The sequence below is a fragment of the Sphaeramia orbicularis genome, chromosome 12, assembly GCF_902148855.1.
Source record: "Sphaeramia orbicularis chromosome 12, fSphaOr1.1, whole genome shotgun sequence".
Classification (NCBI taxonomy): Eukaryota; Metazoa; Chordata; class Actinopteri; order Kurtiformes; family Apogonidae; genus Sphaeramia; species Sphaeramia orbicularis.
The window spans coordinates 11,055,328-11,071,819 of record NC_043968.1 but is presented as its reverse complement, the minus strand read 5'-3'; the positions used below and the strand labels follow the sequence as shown (position 1 = coordinate 11,071,819).

The following is a 16,492-nucleotide window of genomic DNA, read 5'->3' as shown; positions in this document are numbered from 1 at the left end:
CTGTGACAGTCTGAGCGAACAAACTTGTGGCTCTTGTCAATGAAAGAGTCAAAAGAGTAGCAGTTGCATGCATTTCGATACACATGACCCAGAAAAGGATCCTTTGGAATGAACGCATGCATGTTCTGTTTTTCAGCTTGCTTTGCTGTAATATTTATTTTTATTAGAGCTAAAGTATCTAATCATCGTTTTACTGGTTCAAACAAACAACTGACTTTCATTCCTGAGGGTTCTGTTATACTGTGTGTTTAAGGTTGGAGGTGCACGGTGTGATTTATGCAACATCTCTCATTTGTTGTCTGAACTTGTTGCTATGTAACTAGTGAAAAGGCAGACAGTATTTAAATGTCCATTAGTTGTTGCTTCCCGTGGAAAAAAACAAAACAAAACAATTCATAGTTCTACTGTGGTTACTGACTCCAACATTGGTCTGCACTTCAGCAGCCGCAGAAAAAAAACACAGCTTCAGAGATGTGACATGACATCTTATTTGACACTGTTAACACTGAGAATCAGAGTCATCCAATAAATAAACTACATGATATTTAGGTGCCGTTCATCCTCCTGCGACGGCACCCCGGAACAACGCATTGCTACATTTACAAAGTGTTCGCGATGAGGCTTCTTCAACCGAGGTGCAAATTCCTCAGCTTCCTGTGAAGGCACGAGTAGAAAACAAGTCAGAGGAGAGGGAAATAATGAAATGTAAAACCATTTACTGCACTGGTGTCAAACATACGGCCTGTGGGCCAAAACCAGCCCACCACAGGGTCCAATCTGACCCTTGGGATAAATTTGTGAGATGCAAAAATTACACTGAAAATACTAACAATCATTTTAGCTCAGGTTCTACAATCAGCCCAATTCAATCTCAAGTGGGTCATTCAGTAAAATACTCTCAGAATAACCTATAAATAATGACAAGTCCAAATGTTGCCTCTTTGTTTTAGGGTAAAAAAATGTAATATTACATGAAAATGTTTACATTTAGAAATTAACCTTTCACAAAAAATGTGAATAACATGAAATATCTTAAGAGAAGTGCAGTTTTAACAGTATTCTGCCTGTTACTAAATGTTTTGTGTATTTGTGGATCCACTATGATCTGTAAGTTGTAATGCACGTGTAAATGAGATGCTGAGGCATGAAATTCTTAAAATTGCACTTATTTTTCTTAATAAATTTCAGTTTGTCCATAGTTGTTAATGTTATTCACATTTTTTCAAAGGATAATTTGTAGATGTAAATATTTTCATTATGTAATTTTACTTTTTTCACTCTATAACATAAAGAAAAGTTTAGAGTTGACATTCTTTATATATTATTATTACCTCTGCCAAGGAGGTTATGTTTTTGCCGGCGTTGGTTTGTCTGTCTGTCTGTCTGTCCGTGTGCAAGATAACTCACAAAGTTATGGACGGATTTGGATGAAAATTTCAGGAAATGCTGATACTGGCACAAGGAACAAATGATTAATTTTGGTGGTGATCGGGTGAAGATGGGGGGGGGGGGCACTGATCTGCCTTGGCGGAGGTCTGTGCTCTCTGAGTGCTCTTCTAGTTGTCTGACCTGTTTTAGCTCACACTGGGCTGTATGTGGCCCCTGAATTAAAATGAGTTTGACACCCCTGATGTACTGTATTTGCCATTATTGCCAACATCTTGACTAGATTAAGAGTTGTTTAATACTTGTGTGTGTGGGGGTGGGGTGGGGGGGCTATATTATTCTTGGCCACATTTGTAGATATAACTGCTCTCTGCTGTTGAGTAGGAATGTGTAAGCTGATGTAGATGACGTCAACATAGCGGGAAGAAAGTGATGTGTCTTCCAAGAAGTCTTGAAACTGTTTGTATTAGTCAAACACAACTGTATTCTAAATGGAGTTGGATATGACAGGATTTCAGATGGGTGGCACTGATTCATGTAAAAGAAAAAAAACAAAAAAAACAAACCTCTTTTCTTCTCATAGTGCTCTTGTCTCTGCTTCAATCTTCCTCTCTCCGTGAAGGTTGTCAGAATCAACCGGGGCTACCGTCTGTCGCACTGCGATCTCAGGGCCACCACCGTAAATGCCCAACAGGTACTGCCACGTCTCCTCTGATATTTGACCATAATCTGCACCTAAGAGTAAAAACACACACACACACAACCACACATGAACATCTGTTTTCTGTATTTACACCTTTACGACCTTCTTGCCCGCTTGGGTTATACCTTGTTTGAGCTGTATGTGTCCTCCTTTCATAACACCAATTTTACTGTTGTCAATGGGACCAGGGGGCTCTGGAAAAAAAAAAAAAAAAAAATCTATAGTTAGTACAAAGACAGTTTTAAGCAGTAATGTATTAGCTAAACTGCAGAGTCATACCATTGTCTTTTCCTTTAACAAAACTCTCCCATTCTCTGAACCACTGCATGCTGATACACAGGATGACTGTTGGAGCCTCTTCAGCCTGAAACTCTTTGTTCAGCTGCCAAGAAGAAAAAAACTGCTTAGTCAACATCCAGAGCAAGCACGTAATACCCTCAGAGCATATTCTTAGGAATTCATGTTTCAGAAGGGTTCCTCTTGAAGGGCTGGGGGGGGGGGGGTACTGATTCTGAAGGTCTGTTCACAAGTGTAATGTAAAATCCTATTCTCATATATTTAAATAGTTATGCATTTTTCCAATGGTACAACTGTGAACCTACTGTATGAACAGAAGCTAAACTCTTAAGCCCGCTCTAATACACTGGCTTGATCTATGTCTTGGTAACACCGATGAAGAGTAATCACTTATATCATAATAAGATGATGAATTTAAATGCACAAAAGGTGCTCAAACAGTTACAATCGTTTGGAATTCTGGCAGCTGACTGTCAAGGGTAACATCTTATTTTCTTCAGGTAATTGTAACGTGAAAGTGGTGCACCTGGCCAGAGATACGCGGCAACTGATAAGTTAGTCAGGCAGAAGATGAAGGTGTGTGTCAAGTGTTTCTGTAAGTCTCTGTTTTCATCTGTTCACATTACAACCCAACCCCAAGGTTTATAACATAAAATAATGTCAGCATTGTTTCCAAAACTCTCTGTGTTAGAGGGTTAAACAGTGGAGTAGTGTTGACACAAGATGGAAACGGAGCAAAAGTTAAGACATTTAAAAAACCTATTAGTGTAGACATGGGCTTAGAAGGTCCCCTAGAATAGAAAAGAAAAGAATAGAATAGAATAGGCTTTATTGTCATTACACCAGTTGTGCAACGAAATTGCAGGTGGTCTCTGCCAGCAACAGTGCACTTACATCTAAATAACACCACGAACGATACAGACATGTATTAAAAAAATATAAAATAGGGTGCAATCGAAAATATGTGCAAATTAGAGATTTACTGTATGAAAAGGTAAAATTTTAAAAATATAAAAGCAGTATAAAAATGTCCAAATGTAATAGCGTAAACAATGTAAACACATATGTACCAGTGTAAACACTGTAAAACGGTGCAGTTCTGGGTAGAACATGAAACCACAGAATGGCAGAACCTGTCATATGCAGCTGTTCCACTGACAGTATCAGCTTGACTCGCCTCAACTCAGTATTTTTTGCACTTCTACGTGAGAGCAGGGACCCCCAAATGCTATCAGGTACTATGTCTAGTAGGGGTGCAGAAAAAAATTGATTCTTTGATGCATCATGATGCAGATGTGTCCAATTATGGATCAATGCAGAAAGGTCAAAAATCAATGTTCTGAATGTAATATTATTTTAATAATATTGACAGTGTACTAAAAAGGCGAAACTAAAGTGTGACCACTGCGCTGCCCCGAACAGTTTACAACGATGCACACTCAAAACAAAAAGATGGCAGAAAAACCAATCCATGCGGCACCTACAACTTGGTTAAAAGCAAATATATGGAAACATTTTTGTTTTCTATGAAGTCGAAGGGAAAGGGGAACTGGACAAAAGCCACAGTATTTGCACTGTGTGTCGAGTGCCAGTGAAGTATTTGGGAAGATGACAAACACGATGAAGCATGTTCATCTCCCTGTTGGTTCTTTGTAATCCAATATGTTGGCAGGTACATGTATAACCTTCCAGTTGACACATTTTTGTTTTCTCAATAAAAGATAATGAAAGCAAATTCATCAGCTTGTTTTCATTATGGATCATTAGAAATGCACTTAGTTTTAAAAATAGTAAGTACCTGTCATAGAGTGAGAAAAATATTAATTAACTGTGGGGTGCATCCATAATCGTTTAACCCTCTAAATTGGAATCGAATCGTCAGGAACCTAGTGATACGCACTCCTAATGTCTCGTACCACCTTCAAGATTCTAAGTGAGCCATGGTGATACCTAAACATGACATAACGCCTGGGGCACAGATAAGGGGGGAGGGGGTAAACATGACAAATTCATGGGGCCCAGTGTTTGTGGGGGGCCCATTGAGCAGTGGAGGGGGTCCAGTGGATACAGGGTAGAAGTTGTGAATATTTTGTGTAAGGTCCACTGTATAATAGATGCACAGAAGCATATAAGTTTCAGTTTTGTTTTCACACGAGGGTGGGTGACGTAATCTATGGACCCCCCACCCCCCGACAGACTGACAAGAAACTTTATTTTATGAAAGGGTCCACAACGTTTACCTTTTACGTGGCCCACAATTGGTAGCAGCGCTCGTGCATAACAACATACAAATCACAGACTGTTACCAGGAACTACCATCGGCCATCAGCCATGCTGTGGAAGAACTACACATGCAGTGGGAATGCAGCATGCTGGTGCAAAAACTGAGTACAGAGAAGGCAAGTTGAGTCGGTGCCATCAGCTCCGGGTATAAGCCTTCATGTTAGGTTTTGTAGAGCTCTTTCAAATAATGCAGGTCCCTCATAAAAGCTTCTACCAGAAATCAAATAGGGTTCTCCTACATGGAAAAGCTGTTATTTCTAATAGTGCGTGCTGGTTCTTACCTTGATGAAAGTGTCTATTTCTATTTTTCTGCGTTTAGCCAAAGCTTCTATTTCCACCTGGCAGATGGCACACATATACAGGTGGTTGACTGCTGGGCCTCCTCCAAAACTAAGGACAATATAGACAAACACATTAAAAACTGGGTAAACAGAAGAAAATCATTCAAAGTTCAACATGTTTCTGTGGCACACTATATTAGGAAATAGTGGATTTACTTCACTATCTAAAGTATTTTTTAAGGCAATAATGAACTGCAGACTCCTAAACAATCATAAAAGTGTCAAGTACTACAGTGTTGTGTTACCTGTTGTAAAGGTACTCCCACACATTCTGGGGAACGATCACAACCAGGTCATCTATGTACTGGTATTTATTAGGAGGGATTCCTGGATGGAAATAAAATATGTTAAACTCTGAAAACATCAGTGCAATTTGTTCCTCCTACACAAATGCCTACTCGCATCTGCTGTTCCCCGAAACGACTAGGGCATTTAAGTCACCAAAGCATAAAACAATATCGTTCAATTGTCATATTATCATAAGATGTAATGTATTGTATCTTTTGTGAAAAACTGCAGTAACAACACAGCTCTGTGCATTGTTTTACAGTTTTGGGAACAGAAATCAGTCTAGTGAGGTCAATAAATTCCTTACGGCGCTGCCCTCCATCATTTAGCAGATGTTTGGCAAAAGTACAGGGCAAGTAGCAGCAGTTTTTGGAAAACTGTATGGGAACAATTCTGTAAAAATTGTGTTTTTACAGGGAGAAATAGAGATTTGGGAAAGTTAAGAAAACTGACAGAGGAACACAACTAAAATTAACTCTGTATGTAATATGCTCATTCAACCATCCTCCTGCAAAACCATGGAAGTCCCCCATTAGTATCCATATTTGTTTTGTTCGTTAGGAGCATTTTAGTTAAAGGGGATATTAACTCAGGTCCGCACTCAGACATTGTAGACGATGGTAAAGCATCTTAACACTAGAGGCTACCTGCTCAAAATCCAAAAAAATAGGACCAATATCCCTGTATCACACCAGCATGTTCTATCAAAAATCAATAAGTTGAATTTGTGAGGTTGACAGGTTCTGCTGTTATGTCCTGTCCTATGGTCTTGATGCAGGAGATCAATCTCCCAACAGAAGTGGGTGGTACTTTCACTGGAGGAGAACTCAACAAATTAAATGAAAGTCCATATATGACTTCCTATCAATGCTCAGTAGTAACTATACTGATATCTCTATTTCCATGATATAACCCATCAAAATATGGACCATTATTAGTAAAGATAAATTTGTAATATTTATAAAATTCATCAGAAATGCAAAATCTAAAATTCTCAAAACTGTCAGCAAACTTTGTAGACATTGCCCCAAGGAAGCTGCAAATAAAATTTGAAATGAATCCAAGAGGTAGTTTCAAAGAAGACTGTGGAAATCTAGACATTGGACACCTTGAGTTTGATCCTTCTAGGTCACTCAAGGTCAAAGGTCATGGATCCTCATGAAAGTCCATATATGACTTCCAATCAGTGATCAATAGTAAATATATTGATATCTCTAACCACTTCCATGTTATAGGCCATCAAAATATGGCCCATTATGAGTAAAGGCCCGTTTTTAATACTTAAAAAAAAAAAATCGTCAAAAATGCAAAAATCTGAATTTGTCAAAACTGTCTATAAACTTTGGAGACATTGTCCTGAGGAAGCCACATATACAATTTTAAATGAATCCGAGCAGTAGTTTCATCTGAGAAGATGTTTGAACAAATTCATGACAACAATGCCAACGCCAGACAAAGCGTCTTCATAATAGCTCATGGCCTATCAGCCGGTGAGATAAAAAGAATTAGAGGAATTATATTCTGAGCTACTGTAGAGATAAAGTGTTGCATCATGGGAACATTCAATATAAAGGGCTCTTTCGAAGGTAATAAAAACAAAGATTTTTGTCTGATCTTACACACTATACTTTTAAAGAGGTACTTTGCAATCATGAATTACAATTACACACCAGAGACAAAAGAATAGTTGGGATTGATCTAAGATTTAAGACAATATTCCCCAAAATATACCACGCACCTCCATGCTGACAGAGGAATGTGTGGTTGCTGATTGGCCCTGGTTCAGCGAAGGTGTTGAACTTGTTGAGCCACTCTCTGGAGATGTAAAACTGCAGCAGGCTGGGCTCCTTCATGTTAGCCAGAGCCACCACCTTCTGCCTCTCTCTCACCGACTCCTCACTGCTTTTCCTGCACAGACAGAATGTATACTTCAGTGTCAAGATTTTAAGGAAATCAGTCCAGATCCAGATTGAGTGCTTGACATTGCACAGTCAAACCATACTTGCCTATAAAACAACACATAGGCTTCGGCGTTCTGCACCACGGTCTCATGGACCTCAGTGACGTACTGGTCATCAAACTCATACCACTGGCCATTGATCACGTTCTGACAGTAAGCGATGTAATGACCGCCTGGAGGGATGAGCAAATAGATAAAGTATCATACACTCAATATGTGAATCGTAAAGGAGACAAGAGTGCCTTTATCTATAGGAAATGTAGATAACTCACTTCCTGCTGTGCCGTGGTGACAAATAACAGACAGCAGATCATAAGTGCTGACTTGGGACGGACTGTCTTTAGCCAGGAAAGGCCTCATGTCGAGGCCCTCCAACGGGAAGGATACATGGCTGCTGATCTTGAACGAATACATGACCTCGTGCCGGAAGCGTTTCAGGTGAATGCATAAAATCTGTGCAGCAAATGTGGAAGAGAAAACATTTAATACAGCACAGCACACTAGATCAATATTCGTCACAAAACTTATCAGATAAAGAGTGTGTACCTCTGGAAGTTTAAGTACTTTGCAGTATTTCACACCATTTCTCAACCTGCAGAAAAAATAAGAAAGGTGTGAAAAAGCCACATGAACATATCAAGGTAGGTTATGTTTAGTACAGTGGTTCTCAACTGGTCCGGCTTCAGGACGCACTATCAACCCTCAATGACAAGCCACGACCTAAAGTGATAACAGTTAAATTTCTCAAATATATTTGATAAAAATATGGTGTGTTTTGAAGCTGAGACAATACAGAATATCACAGCATGAAAACATAGAAGACAAGTTTAATGATAAACCGAACTGACGAGCAGGTGGTGATGCTAAATATGGAAATATTACCTTTGACACTAAATTGGGTACATTTGAACCAAAACCAAAAATGTGCACTCAGTTAAAAATTAAAAGTGCATTCAGTCATTTATTTAAGAATTAAACACACGGAGGTTTTTGTCTTTAATGTAAGTAAAACTATATCTGATGTGGTCATTGTCATACCCAAGTGTCGCCATGATATGAATAAAAATGTTTGGGTCTTCTTTTACGTTTTAAAATGTCTGGTGTTAATTATCATTACAGCGCATTACTGCCACCTACTGTTAGGGAGTGTGAATGGGCAGCGCTTAGCTCCATAAAAAATAAAGCACAGACTGATTTCTTTATATTATTTTTTGCCCAGACTAAGGCCCATGACCCACTGAAAATGGGTTTGTGACCTACTTTTGGGTCGCGACCCACCAGTTGACAATCACTGGTTTAGTAGATACTCACTTTTTACATCTTTCACAGCTGTACATGTTGTCTCCTGCAGAAAAATAAAACCGTAAATGTATGATTTGTTCTTATATGTAATATACCCAATGGTAATGTATTGAGAAAAAAACACCACAGTATTATTTTATTCTTACCTTTGAGTTCATCTGCAGCAAAAAAGGCAGCGAGGCAGTCCTCTAGAGTTACCATGGGCCCCCAGAACCAACTGGGGATGCATGAGACAACAAACCTGTTCACACAAATACAGACACAAAAATTATCCCATAATCACCTGGAGCAATACTAACTGCTGGCAGGGTATTATATGTCAGTATGTTTAGTATGAGGAGCTTTACTTACATATTTAATGCCATATTAAATGAAATCATCAGATTAGATCAGATTTTTTTTTTTTACTCTCTTTACACAAAAACAAGTTCTGTGATGGAACGGAATGTAGGATGAATATGACTGATAATATACTTTCATTTAGATTAGGATTTGAGCATTCTGGCGTCTATTGCAACTGTACTGGATGTTGTCACATTCTGATTGGTAGCACATGATGCATCTTTCAGTTAGATCATTTAAAGATTCATTTCTTGAACACTAATTTTAATGATTACAGTTTGGCAGAACTTTGGTCACATTAAAGCATTTACTATATATTATACACACAATGAAGGATATTAATTATTCAAGCTGCTGCCTGTGGTTTTGCTCAATATCAGGTCAAAAAATGATTATGTGGTATCATAAAGTGAGGTCCTACAGAATATCTAAGTATAAATACCTTGCTACTGTGCTTTAACGGTTCAATGTGTGATATTTAGTGACTTCTAGTGGGGAAAGTCCAGTTTCCAACCACCTGAAAAATTTGCATGGTAGAATAATGAAAACATTATCATGTATTTTACATTCAATTTCTACCATTATCTAGACCTACGTGCTTCGACATATCTATGTTTTACTTGTCTGACAACTTTCATTTTTTCCCATATTTGAACACTTATAGATTACTTATAGATTTTCACTACAGACTCTTCACTTGCAGTGTCACACACCTTCCCGTCCATCAAGACCTAAACTGATGGACTAACCCCAGGGAGAAAAGATGATTCTTTGCCATACTGATCAATGCGTATCATGTGTGACAGATAAATGAGGTAAAAGACCAAACAAGCCGTAAAATTGAGACAAGTTGGAATAGTCTGTATGTAAGAAAGTGTAAGAAAATATTGGTTCTGCAATATATCGCAATATTTCATTTCACAATACTGTATCGATATTAAAAAGTACTGTATCAATATTTTTAGGTATTTATTCAAATGCAGATATTGTGAAGGTTCATTTTTTGTTTTTCTTTTTTGTTTATATTTTATTTATTATCATTTAACACTCTTTTATTACATAATGTTAGTTCCTTTATTGGGATTGCACAAAAATAATGTTATGATGTTAGTTTTGAACTAATAGAATATGAACATTTCAACAGGTTCTTAAACTGTAATGTCTGTAAAACATAATTTAAGTTTTAACACAGAAAAATTTTGTGATATAGCATTAGATCCTGTTCTGATCAAATAAAAATATGTTCAATATTTGTGCATATTTCTGGTGTAATTAAATTCTTCAAGGAAATAATCATTTAAAAAAAAGAAACAAACAAAAATTGCCTTTTTAACAATATCATATTATATCATGCTATATAGTATGATCTTAGTATTGTGATTTGTATCTTATTGCCAATACACACCCCTATCCGTATGTATCAGTGTCACATGAGGCTCTATTACTTTGCACAGAAACATCAGAAAGATATGTATTCCTTTGTACTTTTACACATTTTAGAGTTAATAGTTTTTTCACTTTTTCTTTTTTACTTCTGTCCTTTTGACGCCTTTGTAGGAAGAACCGGATGGATATAGCACATTCACGATGCTCTTTATCTATGCACCGACTGCAATACTTGACTCTTCTTTCTAAGTAACAGCAACACATCCAGGATTAACGATAATGTAGTTGCACATCCACCTCAGGTACACATGGCTGAGAGCTGTATATTCTGTGGAAAGATGTAACCCATGTAGGCTAAAGTGACTTAGGTTCACTAGAAATACTGATTAATCAATTTAATTACAAGGCCCTGCTGAGTCATAAGTCAGTGGATTTACTAAAACACGGCACCAGAATCTATTGAAAAATGAACAAAGACCGGAACAACATTTCCACAGACAGGACCTCATTGCATCACTAATTTCCTTACAGATTCGGTTTTACTGTTAAGGAATTACAAGCACAGCCCTCCCCTTATGCCAACTGAGATCAGCATTAAAATCGTGTCCTGGGTCAGGTTTTCCTTGTCTTTATTCAGTGTTATCATGACGTCATTTCTTCAAACTGGCTCCCAGACATCCCAAAGGTGTCCCGCTATGAGAACAATAAAATGAACACTTCACCCGAGGCGGGAGGTGTGGTGACGTGACAAATGTGTGCACAGAATCAGCGCCGAGATCTGCCTCCTTCCATTGAATTCATAATGGCTACCATGCGCCTCCACCTTCCACCCCACATCTCAAAGATCATCTCTCCAGATTAAAAGGTAGTATATGAAAAAAACAGAACTTCGTACGGTGGTAGATTTCTCTTTTGCACATAAATGAGGCAGATCTGGCTTTATACCTGCTGTGCATGCCCGCGCCTGCATCACAGTTTTAACACAGCTCTAATTTCTCCTTTCCACATAAAATTGACTTAATACAGACCAGAGACCCTGCTGATGCCACTTCGCAACCGGTTCCATAAAACTCGAAGTGTTCACAGAAAGGTAATAAAGTTAGAAGTAGCTCAAGACACCACTTGCTTTCGCTCCTAGCATCTTTGAAATATTTTGACATATCAAGATTATTTCATCACTTTCGGCAACTAAGCATAAACTACTGACACTCCTAACCAGAAATATGTTATTACATCATTGGCATACTCAGTGTTGGGCAAGCTACTTTGAAAATGCAGTGAAGCTACCGGTAATTCTTCGCTACACTAAGATGAAGAAAAGTGTAATTTATTCAGGGTTCATACAGGTTTCTACAAGTTGAATTTAAGACTTATTATTTATATATACATAATCTTCTTTATTAGGACACATTTTCAGTATACCTGTCCTCTCAGTACAGAAACAAGCATGTCCTGTTTTCCAAAAACCGACTAACAACAAACAAAAACTTAAACTAAAAAAAAAAAAAAAAAAAAAAAAGCCACACACACACACATTGATCCACATTCACTTAATTAGGAGTGTTATAGCTATTCTATTCTGTTATGTTTTCTATAGATATTTTATCAAAGTAAGACAGGAAAGGCTTCCATGTAATGTAAAATTTTCATCTTTTCCCATTTCAAGAAAGACATTATGTCAGTTATCCACATTTAAGACTTTTTAAGACTACTTAGAACAGAATTTAATGCCCATTTCACTGCCTTATTTCACGCTCATACTGCCAAAAATTCATGACTCCAACTGTGTGTGTGTGTGTGTGTGTGTAGAGTGTGACGGTCTGCTTCACTCAAACTGCTTGACTGTGGAAGGCCATACTATTCATGGTTTATAGTTTATGGCAACATAACTTAAGACCTACCATATCAAATTTAATACCTTTTAAAGACTTTTTAAGGTATTAAATGCAGATTTGTGAATTCAAAACTTTTAAGACCCCGCTGGAACCCTGTTATTGCATGGGAGGCTGATTTGTTGACATCAAATCAGCACTCAATGATCAATAAAACACAGTCCCTATTCTAATTTTAGTTATCTTATCTTTTACGTGAGATAGATATCATTTCATTATATCATTTTCGATAAATATAATTTACTTTAACTGTGTCTATTACACTTAGAGGCCTGGTTCAATGTTTTATTTTGTTGTAAAGTGGCTACTGTTGCACTTCCCTTACTTGTCTCCTATTTTCTAAGGTCGATTTTGGTTGGCGATGGTGTTCATTTATGTGAAAATTACACAAATGCATGTCCTTAGCTTCTTGTACGTCTAATAGTAATAATAATAATAATAATGGATTAGAGTTATATAGCGCTTTTCTATGAATCCATACTCAAAGCGCACTCGGTGGATCTATTACTCACTCTCACATTCTCCCTCTGGTGGTGGTAAACTACATCTGTAGCCACAGCTGCCCTGGGGCAGACTGACAGAAGCGTGGTTGCCAATCTGCGCCTACGGCCCCTCCAACCACCACCAAACATTCATATGCATTCATACACCAGTGTGAGAAGCAGCGCTAAGTCTAGAACAGTTTAATGTTTGATCCTGAGTGGGGCGTTTTCTCTATTTCAATTAAACTCATGGATTTTCCTTCTGGGTCAGTTCCTCATTGTTGCAGGTTTTGTCATGTTTCCAGCTCATATGTCTGTTTTCCTCTTCACACTCTCAACAAGGATTAGTCCTTCATGTCACATGGACGTGCTGGTATTTCGTTTCACCCTCTGTGATGGTGTACGATGGTGGCTTCAGTTACTTATTTCTTTGTTTCAGTTGATTTTGGTTCAAGATTGCCTGTACAAATGTAGCTTTTGTGTGCTCCCTGGTCCATGAAAGAACTACAGAAAAACAATATTGGATGCTGTTGCTACTGGTATTTACATCCTCAGCACTGATTATATTAGTGTGTTGTCAAACTCTTGTTCAAATGTGTGTACGTGCATTTGCATGTGTTCACTTGTTCCTCTCATCTGTCTGTTAATCATGACTGACTAACCGGCGTATGGAGTCCATGATGTAGGAGATCCAGCCCTGTGAGCCGTAAGTGTCAGGACACACTCCAGTCTTCACCGGCAGGTTTTGATGAATGGAAGAGTGGAGCTTTGCCAAGTCCTCTTTGCCAGGAATAGGAAGGGACAAGTCCTGGAAAGTTTCCACTGTTGTAGAGACCTGTTCAACCATTTACAGTAGAGACTTATCAGTAAATAGAAATCTTTTATAAATCATACTGGGGGGGATAATTTCACAAGAATAAATTATTTAACATCTTGTTTTTTCCACATGCATTCGTACGGAGAGGTCAAAAATACCTGCGTTTTAAAGTTTAAACGAAGTCTGTAGGTTAAAGTATGGCGAAGTAGTAGTGGTCGGAAAAAAGTGGACTTTTCTGGCTGATTTTTTCCTCTTCCTATTCATTTCTATGGGACTTTTTTCACATGTTTTTCACAATTAACTCTGCGCAAAAGTTGCGAATCTCTACTTTTAATGATAGCACACTATTCCCGATGAACCCGCACCTTTTGATGTATAATTTGCAGGGGTTTTCACAAAGCCCTAGGACTAGTTAGCTGGCGAAAAAGATGAAGAATAAACACACAGAAGAACAATAGGTGGCTCATGGCAAAGCCACGAGCCCCTCTCTCCCATTGAGCAGCTCGTGTCGATGCCCGAGCCCCTAATAATCTCAGCTACTGAAATTACTAGTTGTAAAGTTGTAATTAATTCAATTAATATATTTATACGCACTTTAGTTAATCATATCATGTGAAATATTAGTTACAACACTGAAAGTATATAACAGCAGAGGCCATTATCTGGTAAATCCAACAGTTGAACACACACTGGTTTGATGCTATATGAACACAGCTCCCTCTAGTGGTGAAACATGTGAAGTACAGCTCACCCTGTCACAGGTTAAACACTGGACCAGACTGAGGATGGAGCCATCAAAGATATCAGAGATCACACTGCGATAGTGCGACTGCTTCTTCTTCCTGGAACTGAGCAGCAGCTGAGCTGGAAAACACACCGATAGAAAAAAAAAAACAACACAGTTTCACTTCACATCGTATCACTGATGTGGTTTGACTTGGACTACTCTCAGTACAGAGGGAATGTAAGAGCAGACAAACAAACCATCCTGAATAATTTCAGAAGCAGTGGCTTGCATTAAGTCTGCATAAAGTACAAAAACTGACCTGAGATTCTGCAGGTTTCAGCATGTTACATTTAAGACAATACAACTGAAGACATATTTTTGCTCCTGAGACAGACCTTGTTGAACCCACATGAAAGTAGTAGTAAAATTAACAACTGAAACCTATTGTTTATAGAAGTAGCAATGTTTATAATGAGAGGAGATGACGTGTTCACCCACACACCACCTATTCTGATCAATGCTGACTGTCCTGCACAGATTAATTGAATGGATTTTGGTTGCGCTTGCAGTTTAGTTAAATCCAAAAATACATTTAGAAGTGAGAATGATGTTAAAGTTTATGTGTGTGATATTTTTTGGCACCATTTGATAGAAATTCTATCACAGGGTTCATACACATTTTTCAAGGTCAAATTCAAGCACTTTAAGGGTCATTCTCAATTTTTGAAGCACAGCACCTTATTGCTGGAGTAATACCTATCCACAGGAATACATACACTCAGGATTATTTTTTTCACTTTTTATCACAATGATTTACATTGTATTCCGTTTCAGTTCAGTTTCAGTTTACTGTCACTGCCATAAAGAGAGACGAGATGTCGTTAGACCACCTGATGTTTACTATGCTATAAACATCAAAAATTATGTTTCATAATAGCAAAAAGTTTAGAACTTAAAGGAGAACACAGTGTTATCCAAAAAAAGGAAGCCACTTGGCATTCTTCAAAGATAAGATAAAAAAAAATGTACCTGGAGTCAACCTGAGAGCACCCACTAATTTTCTTTTTTGTCGACAAGTTTTATTTTTCAAAATGTAACACCTTTCTGTAAGAAGCTTTGGCTTGGCATCTAATCTGGCAGAGTTAATATTAAAAATAAATTAATAAATCATGTCACAGAGCTATAATTCAAGCCCTTTCAAGTACTTAAACTGAAATTCAAGCCCTTTTCAGACCTTGAAAACACAACATTGAAATTCAAGCATTTTCAAGGATTTCAAGCACCTGTATGAGCACCTTCACTTTTCCAAAACAGCAAGACAGAATTGGGTCAGTTATCTTATATTTAGTTTTTTGTTTTGGTTGAGTTCTTTTTGGTTGTTTTAGTTCAATTTTGTAACCCCCCCTTGTTTCCACCTACATTAGCTTTAACAGATTGTAAATGTAACATTATCTTCATCATCTAATTTCAAACTTATTCTTTTCTCAATCATATATAAAACATTTTAAGGCCTAAAATTCAGATAATTACATTTCAGACCCACATAAAATCAATTAATGATTCTTAGATGTCTCCTTACCTTTTTTGAAAGAGTATACCGGTCCTGAAGAGCGGAGGGGACTGGACCGAGGTGGACTAGAGGACAGTTTTGGATGCATCTCCTGAAGGGTTCTTACAGGACTGCAGGGAATGGACTGTGGCTGGGTCATTGATGCTTCATTGTCTGGCTCTAGGAAATAAAAGTGATAGATCAATATGTGGGACAAACAGTGAATACCACAAATGTTTATCAATCGAAAGGAGTACAGGGTGTCCATGAAGTCCCTTTATAATTTAACAAATTTATGACAAAAACTAATTAATAGACAAATCTGTGGAAATTATTACAAAATGAAAAGTAGATATTGACATTTTTGCCTCATTTAATCCACCTCTATATCGGCATCATTAGTTGTACATAGCACATCCAGACAGTACTGGATTTGTTTCCATGTTGGCTGTAGCATAGACTCATCAGTGGTTTCAATGACATCAGTGATCTTTAGCTTCAGGTTGTTGATGTCCCGTATCTTAACATATCTTAACATAACTCTACAGAAAGAATTCCAGGGCAGAGATATCTGGAGTCTGGAAATGTTTGATTTAGGAACCCACCAACATAAATCAAATCAAATCAAATTTTATGTATATAGTGCCAAATCACAACAAAAGTTATCTCATGACACTTTACATATAGAGCAGGTTGAAACCAGACCCTAAGCCAATTTACAGAAACCCAACAGAATC

General features: G+C 37.7%; 1 protein-coding gene across 4 annotated transcripts in view; it reads right to left on the bottom strand.

Annotated features, from left to right (window-relative positions):
* Window positions 1-362: 362 nt before the first annotated feature.
* usp20 (ubiquitin specific peptidase 20) overlaps window positions 363-16,492 on the bottom strand; it is a 30,149-nt gene continuing 14,019 nt past the window's right edge. For all 4 annotated transcript variants that reach the window (XM_030150016.1, XM_030150015.1, XM_030150018.1 and 1 more), the window contains exons 11-25: window positions 15,786-15,935; window positions 14,231-14,343; window positions 13,325-13,497; window positions 8,707-8,801; window positions 8,570-8,603; window positions 7,805-7,850; window positions 7,531-7,711; window positions 7,305-7,431; window positions 7,037-7,206; window positions 5,256-5,337; window positions 4,951-5,059; window positions 2,369-2,471; window positions 2,215-2,283; window positions 1,953-2,121; window positions 363-654 (exon numbers count right to left, since the gene is read on the bottom strand). In XM_030150016.1, the coding sequence (XP_030005876.1) occupies window positions 1,964-2,121; window positions 2,215-2,283; window positions 2,369-2,471; window positions 4,951-5,059; window positions 5,256-5,337; window positions 7,037-7,206; window positions 7,305-7,431; window positions 7,531-7,711; window positions 7,805-7,850; window positions 8,570-8,603; window positions 8,707-8,801; window positions 13,325-13,497; window positions 14,231-14,343; window positions 15,786-15,935 (1,610 nt within the window). In that variant the 3' untranslated portion in view covers window positions 363-654; window positions 1,953-1,963. The remainder of the gene's footprint in view (window positions 655-1,952; window positions 2,122-2,214; window positions 2,284-2,368; window positions 2,472-4,950; window positions 5,060-5,255; window positions 5,338-7,036; window positions 7,207-7,304; window positions 7,432-7,530; window positions 7,712-7,804; window positions 7,851-8,569; window positions 8,604-8,706; window positions 8,802-13,324; window positions 13,498-14,230; window positions 14,344-15,785; window positions 15,936-16,492) is intronic.